The 20,266-nt window shown below is 38.1% G+C and overlaps 1 protein-coding gene across 4 annotated transcripts in view; it reads right to left on the bottom strand.

Moving 5' to 3' along the window:
• Window positions 1-4,583: 4,583 nt before the first annotated feature.
• The window catches only part of rabgap1l (RAB GTPase activating protein 1-like), a 358,860-nt gene continuing 343,177 nt past the window's right edge, over window positions 4,584-20,266 (bottom strand). For 3 of the 4 annotated variants that reach the window (XM_059031912.1, XM_059031915.1, XM_059031916.1), the window contains 6 exons: window positions 14,055-14,165; window positions 13,351-13,455; window positions 12,988-13,071; window positions 11,668-11,739; window positions 9,477-9,674; window positions 4,584-8,951 (listed from right to left, as the gene is read on the bottom strand). In XM_059031912.1, the coding sequence (XP_058887895.1) occupies window positions 8,808-8,951; window positions 9,477-9,674; window positions 11,668-11,739; window positions 12,988-13,071; window positions 13,351-13,455; window positions 14,055-14,165 (714 nt within the window). In that variant the 3' untranslated portion in view covers window positions 4,584-8,807. The other variant, XM_034016161.3, reaches the window with a different exon arrangement.

The raw sequence follows: 20,266 nt of genomic DNA, 5'->3' as shown, positions 1-20,266 counted from the left end.
ACCCCAGCGCACTGCAAACCACTTGTTCACAGGGTCCCATGGGTGTTTTTCGCAGATTTAATTTGGGGTTATGGTAGGAGGTTGACTCTCGTGTGGGCGGAATAAAGGAATGATTATAAAGGGGTTGCTCGGGTTAGCCTGGGCAGAGCTGAGCTAGTTGCAAGCTTTCTGGTACACTGCTAGAGTGCGCCGGTATTGTGTAAACATTTAAAGGCGTTAAATACTTCTTTGTACCTGAGCAATGTGGTCCGGAGTGTCTCTGGGGTGGGGGGGTCAGCTGATGGGGAATGCCACAATATATATAATATTAAATAATATTTATTCATTTGTAATAGGGAGAAACTGTAATACGGTACATAAACTGTGAACTAATATAACATATGAATTACTTCATTTTACAAAAGTGTTGAGAGAGATATCATTGAATAATTTTTTTATAGTCTGCTGAGTTTTGTAGGAACTTTGCATTCAGTCAAATGCAACAGCAGAATAATATTCCAAATTAGAATATGCATATCTCAGGAAAATAATTCTCAGAATTGAGCTTTTTAATTTAGTTTTAGACACACTTTCTTTAACATACATTGTCCTGCTGTATAGAGAGAGCCCTCCATGAACGTGCATTTCTCTCATGAGGATAGTCATATACAACCCACTTCAGGGGCTTGGGGGTGGGGGGGATGGGGGTACTCAGCCTCATATCTCTCTCGTGGAATAACTACAGCACTGTGTGAAGGTACATATTATGTGGCAGAAGGTCCTACTTCATTCTTGTTCACTTCTATAAGGTTCTGCATGCACTGTGTTCTAAGTCTGTATCAGTCTGTGCTCGTAATAGACCTGATCTGAGAGGTCTCCACAGCTGCTCTGACCATCAGTCCTTATTGCCTTCAGTTGTGTCGTTGTTCATAGCAAATAACTAAAACCATGGTAATGCTGTGCAATTTTTTTTATAGATAACACTGCATAAAATGGCAAAAAAACCAAAAAAAACATGAGTTATGTTTATTGTAGTTCTTTTCTTGTTTTTTGGTACTTCTAAAAGGCTGTTGAAAGGAGTGTGTGCCATAATTACAATGTAATCCAAACAATGTAAGGGTTAGGGTATTTGTACTCATGCACAGATGGGATTCCATGCTGTCAAATACAATATAAACAGTGTGTTAGCACAACCTTGGAAGTGAATACGGTATATTGGAGAGAGAATATATTCAGCTTTTAGCAAACTAATCATATACTTTTTTTCACTCTAAAATCGAGGGGACACCTGTTTTATTTATTTATTTATTAATATTTAAGTATTCTATTTTTTATCCAAATGATTTTATTATATTTATGGGCTGTTGTTGGGAAAGGGTAATATTATCACATAGTCCAAATAAACAACAGCTTTAGATATGCTTTAGGGGAGTAGAATGAGAAATGTGGGTGTAATCTTTGACCTAAAGTAAAGTGTCTTTTTTTCACCTAAGAAATAGTGCTAAAATAAGACATTCTCTTTCGCTACAAGATGCCGAGAGGGTGATGCACGCGTTCGTAACATCTAGAATTGATTATTGCAATGCCCTGTTTTCTGGTATTCCAAGCAATGTTTTATCCTGATTGCAGCTTGTGCAAAATGCTGCTGCCAGGGTTTTAACAAAAACAAAAAAGCATGCTCACATTACCCCTGTGTTAGCAGCCCTATACTGGGTTCCTGTACGGTTCAGGATTGATTTCAAGGTCCTGCTTATAACTTATAAAACCTTAAATGGTTTGGCTCTATGTTATTTAAATGATCTTTTAATCCCATATGTTCCTAGACGGCCACTCCGATTCCAGGATGCTGGGCTGCTTACTATTCCTAGCATTGTAAAAATGAATACAGGTGGCCCCTGGACTATGGAATGATCTGCCTTGTTATGTAACTGTTGCAGCTTTTAAAACCAGACTAAAGACACATTTTTATAATCTTATCTTATTTATCCTAAAATGATTGTTTTGCTCTCAGCTTTGTTTCTTTTATTGTCTTATGTTTTGACAATTTTATTGCATTTACTGCTTTCATTGTATTCTCTGCTTTTTATTGTTGTCCATGTAAAGCGCTTTGCGGCAATTTATTGCAAAAGACGCTATATTAAATGAAGATTGATATATATATATATATATATATATATATATATATATATATATATATATATATATATATATATATAATTAAAATGCAATTGCAGTGGCAATTTCTATCTAAGCATCCTGATTTGAACCATGTTCAGTGTCAGGGATTTGAATCAATGCCAGTTGGTTGACTTCTTGATAAGAAGACCGGGGTGAAGGCAGGATCCCAGTTTGACGTAGATGAAATGTCTGGCCTGCGCACTCACCACTAATGCAGACCACAGGAAAAATGAAAGCTGCAGGCTGCCCTTCATCACCATCTTCAGTTCTACAAAAGTGTCAACAATGAATTGATGTAATGCATCCATTGAAAGTGAAAGGCAAGCATTTTAGCAAGTACCAACAATATACATAATTAGAAGGCATTTCCTACAGCTGATATAATCCATTTATAGAACTTTCTAATAAAATCCAACGAATGTATGCAATTGCATCGGTCATAAAAGGAATTTAAAGGAAGTTTATAAACTTTGGTTTGGGAGGAAGCTCTGCCTCCTACACACATTATATCATCCAATTCTGGCCTATCGGAGCAATGTAAATAGACTGGTAACTGACCCTTCTATTGCGTTTGCTCTGCCCCCCCCCCCCCCCCCCCAGCCTCGTCCAGTGAGCCAGGTGATGGACCCTCAAACCAAGCTGGTTTAAGGCAGTTATTACTGACCTTACTGTACTGGACCTAAACATTACGGAAAACTAGCTGGGATCTAAAATTAAAAGAAAAAATATGGATTTCACAAACACTACCTGGTCGCAATTAGTTTGGATGGCTGTATATGTGTCTCTGTGTTGTTGCATTCCTAAAAACTAAGCCTAATTCTAGTTACCTTACAATGTACCTTAAACAAAACACAATAAAAATGAAAAACAATTGCATTTGCATATTGTATGTAGACCTGTATTGCTTTCCATTATAACAAAGAATGCCATTTGCAGATAGGGTGCTGGGACTGCAAAGGCTTCTGAACCAAGGAGGTTTCTAAAGCAGGAACACCGCCTAGTGTTCTAAAAGAGTAATGCAGTGGTGTTTGAAATCCAATACAGGGATACAAGCTATGTCCAACAATCATAGCCAGTTCCACATAACGTATGCATTTCTTGATGTCTGTACATTCCTCCACAATTCAGATGATCCTACTTTCTCTACTTCCACACTTTATTATTACCAAAAGTTAGTATTGACACCAGCCATCCCCTTGAAATCTGCATGGTCTTCTATTCTTTGCTATACTGTACTTATATTATTTAATACATTTTCAAGCATTTTTAAATATAGCGCCCAAACAAATAAATATTACTAAACTGTATGTTTGTAACCAGAGCACCACATATTATCAAATACATGATTTACAGTGGTGTAGTGGTAAATAAAAAAGTGGGTAAATGCCTGTTTGGTGAAGTTGAACAGATAAATTGAACAGATAAACATGAAGAGATACATTGTTATTGGCCCTCAGCCAACCAGAGCCCCCCATACAGTTATTTCCCCTCTCAGGTGCTGTTCACGTCTGAACAGTCACAGACCTAACGGTGTGCATCATGTGAACAGTTCTGTGAGCGTCCTTTCAAAGGGCTAGGATGAAGGCTACTAGCACCGCCCTGCAGGTCCAGTGCGCCTAACAACAGAACATAAACAACCAATCACAGAACAGTCACACACACACACAAACAGAACACGCAGGCCAGTGGCCATGCCCCCCTGCTCACACCACAGTTCTGACTGAGAGCTCTCAGCTGTCAGTCTTGCAGGCAGCAACAGAACGCAGACGCTCACGGTTAAAATATCTTGTCTTTAACCCAGGATTTGCATATCACTGGAGAGTAAACTCTGTATCCCTTATATGAGAAGTGGGTAAACGCTGTATTACCCAAATTAAAAGTGAGTAATGATGATTTATTCATATTCCTTTTGAAGTGGCAACTTGTCCTATTTGGCTAGTTTTATTAGGGTACTCATAATTGAACAATAGGGATAGTTTATAACAGCCCCATTTTTCAAACATATTAATTATTACAAGGATAACATTTGTCAATTGCAATTCAAAACGTCTATAGGAGGCTGAAGTGTATGGTGAACATCTGGTGATGACTGGTGCAAATCACGGCAGTTGTCGTGTTCATCCTGTGGAGCGTGACAGACCAACACACAGACCAGAGCACAGCGTAACGGTCCCCATTATTTCAATGAGAAGTCGGACCCTAAAATAACTTGGCTTGCTTTTCTACCCATGTATTTTTGAAGAAGTAGTGCTGCAGAGGTACGGTATTTTTATTACAAAGAAAAGCACCATCCAGTTTCTGCCAGTACAGTTTTCATAACTTAACACTAAAACGGAAACAGAAAACATTATTTCACACCACCATGCTTTTGCTCAGTATTTTAAGATGGACAACTCTGAACAAAAAAGACTTAAATTCCCACAATACACGGAGAAACATATACGTTTATTAATGCAAGTAGGACAAATACAGAAAATAACATTTGTATCTTTATGCAGCAAAGTCCAGTTACTTCACTGGCTCACTTCAAAACAGGCATAATCTTACAAAACAGAAGCAAAATAACATTATTACGTGCGTTTATCACAGCATAAAAACAATGCATAAAATAACAAGGTAAACTGCAGTAACAATACTCGATAAATTGCACTTTTAATAACAAGCATATTATTATTTTGCTTTATGAGAAGGCTTCTTTTGATTAACATTTGGCAGCATTTTCTATGTATTAAGAAAAAAGAAACCTCTTGATGTACAAATATGGGTCAGTCCATGTCAAATCAATCACTTCAGGAAGGTTTCTGACCTGACCTCTTCCAATTTTGATGCTGTTTGGCAGGGATGTTGGTGCCTAGAGATATAAGATTTGCCCAAGTTTCACGTCTCTAGGTCAAACCTGTTTCATGTGAGAGGTCACCAAATATTTGACCTGAAATGGCTCCCAGATCAGACCAATGACAGTAAAACGTAAACTATTGCTGGAAAGCTCTCTTTGTGCTCTATCCAAATATGCCATTTTTTATATTTAACATCAAACAGAATTTTGACCTTTGACCTCACTTGGACTGTCAGCCCCGACATGGATGACCAAAATGAAGTTCACACCATCCTCTTAGTTTGTACCAAAAATCAGCCTGGGATCTTGATGGGATCAGGAGGTATTCACTCATTACATTGTGTCACTGTAGTTTCATTAGGAATGACTGGAAAGGAAAAGCAACTTAGAGAGTGAGAGGGTAGAGGGTTCAGGCAGTCTGTACAAACATGTATAGGACACCTCTAATGCCGACCAACAGTGCAGTGAGCTGATGCTGCATCATGTCTTCACTATTGGGATGGACACCTGTTATAAAATGGAATTATACTCCTATGTAATGGAGCATATACTCAATGTGATGCAGGTTCAAGAATTCAAGAATTCATAGCTATGAACTGCTGACTGTCTTCTCTTCTTTCCAGATGACTTGCTCCATAGGGAGTTTCATTGAGGATACTTGAGAGTCAAGTAGCAGTGGACAGTATGAACTTCTACCAAGTGAACAGCAGCTGACTGAGCTACGTGTGAGGGGTTTGCTGGAGCCGATGTTAGTGCGTGTTGGCCACCGACAAAAGTTCCTCACCAAAAAAGTGTTGGGACCCAAAGAACTTACACCCTACCAACTGTATCACCCATGAAGCTACAATGACACAATGTACTGAGTGACTACCTCCTGATCCATCAAGATGTCAGGCTGATTTTTAGTACAGTGTCAAAGGTCAAAATTCTGTTTGACGTTAAATATAAAAAATGCCATATTTGGATAAAGCACAAAGACAGCTTTCCAGCAATAGTTTTTTACTGTCATGTCTGATCTGGGAGCTTTTTCGGTCAAATATTTGGTGACCTCTCACATAAAACCCGTTTGACCCAGAGACATGTAACTTGAGGAAATCTTATACCTTCGGTTTGGAGGGTGATTGACCTGACATGGACTGATCCACATGCGTTAGAAAGTAATATTTGATATGTTTGTGTGGTGTTTCAGTTTTAGAAGATACAAACCCATTTTTAGTGTGAGTATATGTATGAAACAATGTCTTGTGTACCTACATTTAAATTAAGTGTAGCGCTTGGTTTATTGAAAGTACAGGCACACGTTTGTAGTGTTATGCACATGTCAAAAATACCTTCCGAAACATTTATTATCGCTTTTTTTGTACAAGCTGCAATTAGAGTTTTAACATTCTAAAGACAAAAGGGAATCTACCACAGAATAATGGCTGTGCGGCTAGATTGGCAATCTATGACGCGTCTAATGTTATTATTAGAATATAACCATGTTATGATTCAGCATTTTCTTTTAACAGGATGTAGCTGTTACGCTTCATCTAAACCAACTCTTTACCAGTAATGCTAAAAAACAAATACAAAAACCTTCTACCAGTAACACTTAAAAAACAAATACAAAAACCTTCTACCAGTAACACTAAAAAACAAATACAAAATAAAATGAATACATTATTATTTTGAAGGATAAAAAGCAAGCCTAGACAGTATATGCAAGGAATTAATTTCTTAATCAAAAGAAAAAAACAAACAAACGGATTAGTCTGCTTATAAACAAGAACTAGCTAATGTGCAGTACTGATAATTCCTCCTCCTTAGTGTAAACATTCACCTTTTCAAAGCGATTTCTAAGCCCAATGTTAAAGCAACAGTCAGGTAACAGTTAAAGGTTCTGGACACCAATTTGAAAGCCAATGCCTGGTAAGTTCACAGACTATAAAAAGAGCCCAGCAGACTTGCAAATGGCTAAAACATTGACTTGCCCAACAGATTGATTTGAGCTAGATACACACTGGTTACCTCTAATAAGTGGTTGCCATAGAATCTCAAGACAATAAGCAAATCTTTTCTGTCATGTCTAAAAACATCAGGGTTAAAGTCTGGAATTATTCACCCTCCTTTCCTCTCTTTCGTTATTAGGAATAAGGAACATGGATCAGATTCTTTAGAACACATTACGAGAGTTTTATTAATTTAACTTATTTTAAACACATAAATATATAAAAACATAAAACATATTGTGAGTGCAATAATATTTCTTTTTGTGAGTGTTTCTTTTTTTGCTGTTAAGTTTTTTTTAGTTTTTTTTTTTTTTAGCAGACCTCTTGGCAACTTTCTATATAGTGTGCTTTATTGCTCGAAAAAGGCTTCATGAATGACATTCAAATGCAAATATTAATAAAATAACAAAGCTCTTTTTTAAGAGCTGTACAAGATTACAAATTATTAATAATTAGTTATACATATGCTTAAACAATATTGTATTTTTAAATCTATATTTATATATAAAAAACAGGCAAAAAAAACACAAAAAAAACTTAATGTAAAATGACAAATATAATTTGTTAAGGTACGCACCAAACATGGCGCAACACCAAAACCGTAGATGCAGTATCCCCTTTCACTGCACAAAAGACAACATGCTGTATACAACAATGCCCCCACATCAAACGCTGCACCTCAGAAGCAAAATGCTACAGAGGAGTATATATTACTAACTAGGACTTGGCCTCTATTTATAAACAATACTTCAGTATACTTTCCACCTCTTGTCGCTTTGAGAGTTAAGATATTAACTTCCTTCTGTCTCTGCAAAGCTGACTCCCCACACAGTAACAAGAGGGCAAATACTGCCAACAGGGGGCACTGTTGAAGTCCATATCACATAGTGAACCAACTATGACATTCACGGAGATGCAATGCTAGCTACCTAGGCAAACACTCATCTTAAAGCTGTTCATATATGGACTTTTTACTACAATCCCATAGACTAAAGCATCTTGTTCGGGTTCTTCCTATCATCTTCCTATCTTCCTGCAAAGTTTCCTGTGTGTAGCCCAGTTTAAAACATAGTGTAAAACATGCAGTCTTGTTATGCAAAGTGCATGGTACCCTAGCAGTCCTAACCAGGATGAACACTCTGGCCTAGAGGGGGTTAAAAGGGCAATGCAGTTCTGTTTGAATAGCAGGATTTGTATATTTCAATATTTTAAATTTCCATACCAGCTTTCATTTGACATTTCAAAGCAAGAAAAAGTAAACCTAGCAGTTTTAGTGTTCTTATTTGTTTCTACGTTTACTGCTAGCATATTTCTTCTGCAATATAGACACCATTATCCAATTTCTAGAAACATTCGAATCGTCATTACATCTTGTTACCACTCAGTAGTAGCTGAATTTAATAATAATAAAAAAAATTCAACGACACAAAATTTCAACTTATATCTTCAATATAAAAAAAAGAATGAAAGAAAGACATTTTTTTGAAGACTGCTAGTCAAAATCTTCTTTAAGTGTTTAACTGCTGTTCATCCAGTGATTAACAAACCAGAAGAACTTAGAGGAGATTTTCTAGCACATCTTCCATGAACTAAGGGAGCGTTCAGAGTGTTTGGGCATTTACACAAAACTACACAGGCTGCATGTGCCAGGAATTATCTAAAGACCAGTGTGCATATAATCAGTTCTGCCTGAGAAAGGGGATACTGCATTGCAGTGTTTGAAAGTCTTCCTTGTGTCAATGAGCATTGAGATCTTCTTTTCCATTTGCCACGTGGTGCCTGGGAAGCTTGTTCAAGGCTTCTTGTTTGGAATTGTCCCATAGCTACATGCCCTCTTTGGGTGGAGGGGGTGGTGGCGGTGGTTGGGTCCCTGTGGCAGTTTTCAGAGAGTTCATCGTTTTATTAAACCAGGAGTTTTTGGCCACTTGGATCTCATTCAACAGGGCTCCTCTCTGGTGTTCGAGTTCCTGAAAATAAAGAAAGCAGCTGTTAGTATATAACCAGGAAAGAAGAAATGCTCTGAACCATGCAGCCCAGCAATGCCCAGTTCCTGGCAGCTGATGGATCCCAGAACTACGTATAACCGATTCTTAAAGGATTCCAATGTTCAGCACCGTGGCTAGGCAACCCATTCTATACCCTCACCACTGTGTAAAACTAAGCCTGTCACCACTTCCAACTGTGTCCTCTGGTCCTTGTTTCTGTACTGTTCTTCAAATACGAGTTAGGGTTGACTTTGACTTTTAGGATTTTAAAAACTCAAGTCTCCCCTAATCCTTTGTTCTAAGCTAAATATATTCAGTTTCCTTAACCTTCATACCTTTTAAGCCCTAGGATTAGTCTCAGTACACTTAGGTGCACTAATAATACAGTGAAAACTGCTGGCAAGTTTTCTCAAGACACTCAATTGTACAGAGCACACAGAGTAGGATATTAAACAGAACAGAAATGTAATATTTTGTAAATTGACACTGGTTGGGTGTTGCGAATACCTGGATCTTGCACTTGGCTTCGACGAGCTGCAGTTTGGTCTGAGCCAGGTCCAGCTCCATCTCTCTCAGCTGCTTCTTCAGAGAGTCCTTCTCCTCGTCCATGTCCTGGTCCCGGTTGTCTCGGCTCACTGCGGGCAGCTGAAGTGTCCCCTCTTTACTGAACACCTCGCTGCAGCGCTCACACCCCATCACCTTACTCTGCAGAGACAGGAGCAGGGCAGGGTACAGACAAAGCTATCACCTTACTCTGCAGAGACAGGAGCAGGGCAGGGTACAGACAAAGCTATCACCTTACTCTGCAGAGACAGGAGCAGGGCAGGGTACAGACAAAGCTATCACCTTACTCTGCAGAGACAGGAGCAGGGCAGGGTACAGACAAAGCTATCACCTTACTCTGCAGAGACAGGAGCAGGGCAGGGTACAGACAAAGCTATCACCTTACTCTGCAGAGACAGGAGCAGGGCAGGGTACAGACAAAGCTATCACCTTACTCTGCAGAGACAGGAGCAGGGCAGGGTACAGACAAAGCTAACACAATATGTTCACAAATATTACCTGTCATACTATTCCAAATGTGCAGTTTCAAAAGAAACCCAATATTGTATTCTCCCTTTAAAACAACTGGTACTACACTCCATGGAAGTTCTCAGTTTGCTTGCCTTTCCAAGAAATCTGTTACACTTGCACTTCCTGGGTTATTTCACCTCAGCAGTGTCTCCAGGGTCAAGCACCTTACTAGCTGCAAAGCATGTCAGTCATTAGGGGAAGCAGCTGGTTGGTTACTAACAGGAAAGGGGGCCTGTATTTTTTTTTAAGCTGTTGACCCAGACGTGCTTTGATCTTCAGAGGTGATTCGCCCCTAGCCGTGCATAAGACAATCTTGTTCAGCCAATCACAGCGTTTAGTTGATCCAAAGCCATTTTATAACAGGTAACCCACTTATGAACAGATATTCCTGGAACACTGGGATTGTCCCAGTTTTCAGCCTTCATTTTCTGTCCCAGTCGGAAACAACACATTTGTAAAATCATCCCAGTTTTACTGTTAATTCACAAGGTATTAACGGCTCTAAAAAAATGTCAGATTGCAATTAACAGCGGGTCAGGGGCTACAAATTATTCACAATTTCCTTTTCAAAGTTCGTTTTTTAAACATATGGTCAGTCGTCAGTCATCAAGCGCTCATGCCAAAAGGTTTAAATGGCAGCCACCAACTGATCCTTTGTTTTAAACTTTTTGATTGACACCGAGGCTAGTAATGTATAGAGGCTGTACTGTTTTCAGATCGAAGAGTTAGCTTAAGTTTACAAATGAAAGTTTACAAATGAAAGGAGGCCATTCGACCCATCTTGCTTGTTTGGTTGTTAGTAGCTTATTGATCCCAGAATCTCATCAAGCAGCTTCTTGAAGGATCCCAGGGTGTCCGCTTCAACAACATTACTGGGGAGTTGGTTCCAGTTTCCCATGATTCTCTGTGTAAAAAAAGTGCCTCCTATTTTCTGTTCTGAATGCCCCTTTATCTAATCTCCATGTGATCCCTGGTCCTTGTTTCTTTTTTCAGATCAAAAAAGTCCCCTGGGTCGACATTGTCAATACCTTTTAGAATTTTGAATGCTTGACTCAGATCACCGCACAGTCTTATTTGTTCAAGACTGAATAGATTCAATTCTTTTAGCCTGTCTGCATACGCCATGCCTTTTAAACCCGGAATAATTCTGGTCGCTTTTCTTTGCACTCTTTCTAGAGCACAAATATCCTTTTTGTAGAGAGGTGACCAGAACTAAACACAGTATTCTATATGAGGTCTTACTAATGCATTGTAAAGTTTTAAAATTACTTCCCTTGATTTAAATTCAACACTTTTCACTATATATCTGAGCATCTTGTTGGCCTTTTATTTGATAGCTTCCCCACATTGTCTAGATGAAGACATTTCTGAGTCACTATAAACTCCTAGGTCTTTTTAATAGATTCCTGTACAGTGCCACATGATTTGACACGATACCATCTGGTGTACAGCCAGGGTGTATTTTAAGTTCTAAAGAAACAGGCCACCTTTTGGTTCTTCAGGGGATTTTTCACAAATGTAGTTGAGGCATTATTTTAAAAAAAGAGTGTCAGCGGAACCCATTGTACAGTATATACTGCAGTACCATTCCACTGTGCAGCTGTGGTTCAAGCCTTGTACTCACCTTCACAATGTCCAGCTCCTCTTTACTGGCAGCCTGTTGCTTCTCCAGCCTGGTGCTCAGTTGAGAACAGATCTTAAACACAAAGGCAAGTCAGACTCCTATCAGCATTCAAAAAGCTCTAATATACAGTAGAAACTAACACAGCAGATGCCACATTTTTTGGATGTCCCGTTAGTGCTGTATAGTGGAGCAAAAGAAATCTCAAGCTACCAAGATTGCCAATTTATCCAGTTGAAAAGTCTCCTGGAACATCCCTGAATACATCTACAATGCCTCTATCCCACTTATAAAGTTCCATCAGACCATGCATGTGAATACAATGTGAACGTTTGGGGAAAATCCTTATACAAATCTGAGTTGTTCTGGTGATTTGAATTGTGGCTATCATCACAGCCCTCTTTTGTATAAAACAATTAAAATAAAATATGCCTTTTATTAAATATGCCTTTTATTTAAAAACAGCTAACACAAGTTCAAAACAATTCTACAACATGTTTGGATACTGAACAGCTCACTCCTGTTGTATTTCAAAAGACCAATTAAAACTGTCTGTCTGTGAGCAGGCTCCACTAGCAGAGCAGACAGACACAAGTTTATATCCCTTCTCTGAGTCAGTGTGTGTGTGTGTGGGCTCGTTTAGAGTGCTTACAAGTAACCTGACAAAACCTACTGTATGAGGACATGGGCCATGTCCCTGGAATGTTTAAACATTTATTTCAAACACAACTGTTCTAAAGAGAAGTTCTGTCCTTCGGAAAAAAAACCGAGGTCCTATTGTAAGTGACTCTGCAGCAGCAGTTGTTGATGCCTAGTTCACCCCTAGTCTGTAAGTCGCTTTGGATAAAAGCGTCTGCTAAATGACTAATAATAATAAATACGTATCTTAAATTTGCAGCAGTAGCCCAGTGAGGAAGTCTCATTCAGACTGTATTTATATTTCCTGAATTCTGCTCCCCTGTTAACTATGTACTTGGTATCCCCCTTGTGTTTTCAGTTTGTTAACATATGAACTAAAGAGTCCTAGTTTGCTTCCATTCATGCTCCCATAATCCTACTTCAAAACATCGTTGCAGGGCAGCTGAGATTGACCTCTTATTTTTGTGCATTATACAATCAGTACCCCAAACAGGACTAACCACCAGCCACATTGGAGAGAGAGGTGCAAATCTAAATGAAACAAGGCAGTTGTGCCGCTGTGAGATGTGGAACTGTGGATACAGAAGGCATTTAACTCTGTATTGCTGCCTTCATGCAGTTGTATGGGGCTGTGAAAAGGATACCAGGAAATGCTGAGGAGCACCTCCAGAGAAATGAGCGTACCTGTTTGTATTCAGCGATGATCGCTGTAGTTTTCTTGATCTCCAAATCTGCTTTTTCCAGCTCCCTCCGAAACACTTCTTTGAGCTAAAAACAGGAGAAACATCTCATTAGGTCTAACACACTGGAAGAACACCTACCTCAGGAGTCCCTTTGTGATTTATACCTTTTTTAATTACTGCATTGTTACAGTACACTGGAGATATCACTGCTGAATAGACACACTCGCAAAATCTCTATCTCCACTAGCAGAGAGCTAACTAAGCCTGTGTGCAATTAAAGGCTTGATTATATCAGAAAAAATGTTGTGGTTAGGTTAAGATATTAAACTTGTTAAGCATGCCAGGACATGTGTCAGGACCATACCTGTGTCGTCTCTTCTTCCTGCCTTCTCTTCTCATCCTCTGTGTCCACCAGCTTCTGCTTGGTGAGGAGAAGTTCCTTGTTCAGCACATCAGCTTTGTCCTCAGCCTGGAATACAGCGGAAAACACAGGATCAACAGCCAGACTCCTGCCAACTGAGCAGCTCTCTCAAATGCACTAGACTGATCCCTGCACCAGAGAAGCTAGTTTCAAATACTAATGCACTAGACTGATCCCTGCACCAGAGAAGCTAGTTTCAAATACTAATGCACTAGACTGAACCCTGCACCAGAGAATCCTGTGAGTGGACAGCATGGCTGGTTCAAGGTGCTCTTAGAGGCTGTGAGGTTTCAGATTTGGGTTGGGGAGCTTCATTAGTTTATAATGATGTTTGATAATTCATGTGAGCTGCTGGATTCCCTTCCTTGATATCCATATTACAAGGAGTGTACATTAAACATGCATACGCTTCGTTTTAGTTTAGAATTACTAATGCTGAGCCATTAAACTAAGCTCAGATAGCAGTCACTTAATTCAGAATATTATTTATTTGCTTTTTTTACTAATATTTTTTAGTAAACTTTCAGAATCTGTTTATCGGTTAAAACCAAAAAGCAGAAGCCTCATTTATAACACACTCCCTGTCATATCACAGACCACTTCCTCACGCAATGCACCCCCTGCAGGCAAAGCATTCCACAGTGTACCTGGTCCAGGTCGTTGCGCAGGGCAATCTTGCTCGTGACAAGCTCATGTGCCAGGTCGTCGTTCTCCTGTTCCAGACGCATGCTTGCCTCCTGGAGCCGACGGTTCTCCCTCTAGTGGTGGAAGAGAGAAATAAAAAAAAGCGGGAAATCAGTCCTTGTTACGTTCGCTACAGCAGGAGATGGTTGGCGCATCAATGATTGGTGTAGCAGCAACTGCTTAAAAAGCTAGAAAGCGTTTGCTGCACAGATACACAAAGCGCAAGGCCACTTTAATGAAGAAGAACATCTTTTTATATCCAGTACCACATATCTTCTTTAACATCATTCAGAATAAAACTAGAGGGTTATTTTTGTGTATCAGCCTACGAAAAAATCCTGAACTCTGAAACTATACAGTCACTCCCTTTCTTTTATACATGACAACTTCCTCAACCTTTCATTCCATAGTGTATTTCAATCATATATTAAGGCCTAAAATTTTTTGCTAATTCATGACAAACTCAATTTCACACCATTGTGCACAGGCTTGTAATCCACATCATATTGTATACTTAAAGGATAACCACAGAGTCTTCACGGTGATATGCTACTGTCGAACTTGCCTGAACCTCCTGGTTACCTCCATCATTATATCTAGTAGTAAAATATTAATTTAAATAAGAGATAACTAATAAATGAGGCTTGCCTTAAAGTTACCGTAAAAGTGTTTTGTTCTCTTTTTTTTGTATTTTCATTCTCCAGTACGTAAAAAGATCTAGACATCTTGGCTTCTGTGGTAGTATTCATGGCCTTTGATTATTAAAAGTAGGCTGTGTCAATTTCAGATCAATCATTCCAACATTCCAGGGGCCAGTTCTGAGCAGAGTAGTTACTTTATAGCCTGACAAAGTGACCGTTATATTTATGACAATTATACAGCGTTGTTATAATTCTGCAACTGTTTTCTTTGGGGACATTTGAGACCAGTGTATTTGTGTTTTGTCAGTATACAACTGTTTAAGTAAGGTGTGTGCATTGTTTTCATTTTTTTTTTTTTTTTTTACATTTTGACCACTTTTTTAAACTTTTAAATTGCATTCCCTGCCTCAAGATGGCTTCCCATGTACCTGCATGGACCTCTCAGAACTACATTTCCCATCATTCTCCTGGTCACATATGTAACTGAGATGGATTTACCAGTGAGCAGGAGGATGATGGGAAATGTAGTTCTGAGAGGTCCATGCAGGTACATGGGAAGCCATCTTGAGGCAGGGAATGCAATTTAAAAGTTTAAAAAAGTGGTTAAAATGTAAAAAAAAAATAATAATAATGAAAACAATCCACACACCTTACGTAAACAGTTGTAGCAACACATGGGAACATGTAACACAATAAAATAAAAAGGTCCTTATTATTTATTTCTTAGCAGATGCCCTTATCCAGGGCGACTTACAATTGTTTACAAGATATCACATTATTTTTACATACAATTACTCATTTATACAGTTGGGTTTTTACTGGCGCAATCTAGGTAAAGTACCTTGCTCAAGGGTACAGCAGCAGTGTCCCCCACCTGGGATTGAACCCACGACCCTCCGGTCAAGAGTCCAGAGCCCTAACCACTACTCCACACTGCTGTCCTTTAAGCACTGCGATCCTGAATCTGCTGAGCACTTAACCAGGGGAAGGTATCAAATCTGTTTATATCATTAAAATCAGGTCATTAATTGGGAAGATGGTCGTAAGTGGATCATTTAAAATAATCTAATATGTGAATGAGGAAGACAATAGTTGTGCCTTTACTCACAAATGTAATATTTTTCCCCATGAAGAACCATGGTCTTTTTTGTTTCTATCTTGTGTTATTAACTACTTATCTTAGATTTAATTAAGTTATTTATTTTTGTTTTACATATTAAATCACATTTATTGTGCGGAACTCTGAATTTCAAGCTTAGTAAAGCGGCTATTGTGACGTCACTACTACGACCTAATCTGCATAAAAAATAAATATGCTCTGGAATACCCACATGCATAGTTTAATCAAGATTATGAAATACAAGAGAGGGCTCTGTTTGCAAATCTGGAAGTCAAATACAGGGATTATTTCAAATTGAAAGTCAGTTTTATAAAAGGAGATCAAAACAACGGGTAGAAAAGCCAAGTGCACTGTTAACTTGATTAAATGCTTGCTAAGGTTTCTTTGAAAAGTACACATTTCAGATCTTTATAGAGAATAGATGTGGAAGGCGTGGAAGATGTGTGGAATTATATTATTTCTGTTCTGGACCATTAATAGTTCTTTTTATCAGTAGCAACGCTGGTGTCCCCATTTCCGAAACATGTGCATTACTGATTACTCTCTTCCTATGAGAAACACACATCTGCAGAGAGTTACAAAATACAAACACTGCAGAGCACTTACTGAGCACATTCATCTCTGCCTCAATTGAGATATTAATTAAAGTCAAATAATTACTTGTGGGTCCTTGTGGGAATCTAACTAGAAGCATGTTTTAAATAAAGTATAAGTAAGTATTGCAAAACCCAAAGAAGTATGGTAAAGCATATTAAAAAAAATGTCAACCCATGTTAAAGCATGGTGAATGGATAGTATAGTCATGGGAGAAACATGGCAACATTACCGTGCAATCTTTATGTAAAAGATTGCCCTGTAAACTTTTACAAGGGTATTACCATGCTGAACTTCTAAAATTAAGCTTCAAGGATGTAATGAAAAACGGAAACAAAACATGATCTGGAAACCAAATACCATGAATGATACATAGGTAAGAGAATTATTTTATTTCATACAACTTTAACAACCTTTATATACAGTACTGGATAGTCCATTCATCCAATCAGTGGATCAAGCAGCATAGTGGCAACCAATCAGAATACAATGTATCCAGAAACATACATTTGAACAGCCAATCATATTAATAATTAAGATCACTATGTATCAATCATCCTCTCTGCTAAACCTTACGGGAACTCAATCGAGATGGAACTTCTTGCAATAAATGTCCGTAACAAGGATCACTGCAGGACTGATTTGACTTTTTTTTCCATTCTTCCAGGAGACATTGACCTACAGACAGTCTTGATTTTAAATGCCACCCTTGCAGCACCATGTTATTGATAGTGTACTTGTATCAAAATACATTCAGTGACAAAGTGGATTATATTACTCATTGTGCCTCAGAGAAGCACACACATAATTAAGGATCACATGTGTGTGATTTGTGGCCATTGCAGCGCCAAAGGAGTCATTGTACTCAGGCTCTTCTGCAAAGATCCCATCACATTCGTCACAGTTGAGAGCACATGCTTTTTGGATGATCGTTACATAATGTCTACCAATTCACTAATCACTGACTAGCTGTGACCTGGATTTTAGCAGCACACTGAAGGATACGTCTTGTATTATATACGGGGGATGGGTGGGGGTGATGTAGAAAGCCACAATAACAAGAGCTAAATTACTCAAAATGCTTTTCCTTTTATCCAGGATGCTATAGAACTACAGGTACAGATAGTGCTACAAAGTTGTTTAATCTTATGTTTACAAACTAAATGGGGATTAAACAGTAATGATGTACACGTGAAAGCGCTCTTGGGCTTGACATTATTGTGTAATAAAATGCGGTTTCCGGTCTCTGAACTCAGCTATAGAGTTCTCTTCCTGGAAGTGTGCAGGAAGCCGCCTGCAAGAGCTGGACTGTCCTTATTAGAATCTAATCATTCCAAATGTGCTGATACAGCTCTGACAGGGCTGGCTGTGGGTTAGGCAAAGCAAGCTGATCAACGGGTGTCATATTATATAAGCACTGCTGTTGCATCACAAACGTTGAGAAACAGATCAAACTAAAGTCATCCTGGGGTCATTCATGACGTGTGTCTTTTTTCTGAAAATATTTGCCATTTTCAGAAACATTAGGGTCTAGATTGCTATGAATCTCTAAATAACAGAAATGCAGATAATATCTAAAAACACTATGCTTATTAGTCATTGTACACACCCTTATATAAATGGTTTTTTTTTTTTTTTTAATTATTTTCCGTTGTCTTTCTTATTTTGTATTCAAATACAGAGCAACAAGATCCAGTGAGGTCTAAGTGCTTCAGAAGTGCTAGGATCATTTTAAAAGTCAGTGCATAGTCAATATTCCTAAGAGTGCTTTCATTATCAAGATATTTTGTTTGGTGAACTGTTCAAAACAGTTGGAGAAGCAACTTATAATAAATTCACTTAAAATGATAGCTATTTAGTTACTTCAACACCATTTAAATACTATTACTTAAAAGACTATGCAGGATTATGTAGTAGCTGTTGATCTACACTGCTAGTCTAGATCAAATATGATTTATATTTTATTTTGCAAAGGCATTAAAAAGAAAAGCAGAATAACAGATTGGTTGAAAATACAAATAAGCAAGCTTAAGTGCAGACACTGCCACATACAGTTAATAAAACAGTTGCTTACCTTTCCAGACTTGTATTAAAATTGTTCTACTTGAGCGTGCAAAACACACGTTCAAAAACAAGGAAATAAAAAAACAAATTACAGGACAAGAGTACGGTCATTTCTGGCAAACAAGTCTTTTAACTTCCTCCTTTATAAAGATTGTGCTCAGCAATAACAATACAAGTGGCTGGAGGTTCAGGGAGGGCCCTTCTTAGTATCCAGATAAGGGAAGAACACACACACACACACAAAGGATACTTACTGTAGAACAGGCAGCCCTGAAGGGATTTCTTAAAGAAACAGGATCTCTTCAATTGGAACTACTGAAGTTAACCCTTTGGTCTTAAAGCGATACTTTATATCACATTTCCTTAATATTTAATTACTTACCTATATAATATAATATAATGTGTGTCCTGTGTCATTTTCTATTATTGTTTCTGCAAATGATTGCCTGTTTCAGAAAAGTCTTCTGAAAGCTACAATCCTGAAGTGAGCTGGAAGCACTAAAATCAAGGGAAGTTTGCTTGCTTTGATACTTCGACCAGTGTAACCAGTGATTTATTCAGTGTTTCTGTTGTGTTCATGGTCAAAAAGCACAAGAGGGTCTTTGAGGAAGTTTTTGTTTATTTGAACCAACATTTACAATGTAGCGTACAGTAAAATAATTTCGAAAATTGTCAGTTTTCATAAAATAAATTATCAAAACAATTAATTGCCCCAACAGTATACTAACTGCTAGCTATACAAGCTGTGTAACTAAATAATTTAAACTTAACATATAAACATTTACGTTTATATGTTGCAAAAAAAAAAAAAAAAAAGTGATCTGAAGCTAAACAAGTCAATAACATGCCTCTAACTTTTTCTTAAAAACAAAAGTTTTTGTTGGGAGAAACTTAAAAACCATACTTCACAGCTCTCTGCAAAAATTTGAGGCTGTTTTTAGCTGCCTTTCGAAGTAGGAATTCCCGATATTACATATTTTTTTTATCACAAGTACCTATAAGTGTCTGCCTTAAATTCTGCTATGGCTAATAAGCGATGGATTTTAAATAATTACATTTTTGTTTGTATGCGGCTACAGTAACAAGTAAGTAAAATACATTTGAAGGTAATATTCCTTTTAAACAGCTGTAACATTAGAAATACCTGCAACATAAAGCACACACTTCTGTGTAAAAGGACTGTCCCATATTATTATTTAAAGTGTATAAATACATACAGTACAGATAAGCTGCAAGTCAGTTGTATTCACATTTGTTTAAGACACTGCTCTTCTATAACTCGGCAGTTATTTGGTGCTAGTTTATGACTTTACTGGTGTCCATGACGCTTATTAATGAGGTAAAGACCTTTGGGAAAACATTTCTCCTGAATTATTTGAATATTCCTGAACATATTTCAGGACTGTGCCAGAATGAAAACCTTCTGACCCCAATTGCATTTGGGCTAAAAACCAATGAGTGGTCTGGAAAACTCTTGAGCAGATAGATCTGGAGGCTTCATTCTTTGTTCTCAATTTTTTGCTTTTCCAATACTGCTTTTGCAGTTGCCTCGTAATCTCGTAGGGATGCATTGCTGAAAGCACCAGACAGGCAGCTTTGAACTGCTGGCCCATACAGTGCTAAATCACCTCAGTTTATAAAAGCCTTTTAAGGATAGCATGGCTCTTAGAAACTAGTTTTTTATTGGGTTCATAGCATCATCAACCTTTTTTATTTACAAGAGGAAAAATCGCACTCATCACAAAGCTGTGAAGCT

Source organism: Acipenser ruthenus, chromosome 10, assembly GCF_902713425.1.
Source record: "Acipenser ruthenus chromosome 10, fAciRut3.2 maternal haplotype, whole genome shotgun sequence".
NCBI classification, from domain to species: domain Eukaryota; kingdom Metazoa; phylum Chordata; class Actinopteri; order Acipenseriformes; family Acipenseridae; genus Acipenser; species Acipenser ruthenus.
The sequence above is the reverse complement of the archived record's forward strand: the minus strand, read 5'-3'. Positions and strand labels throughout refer to the sequence as shown.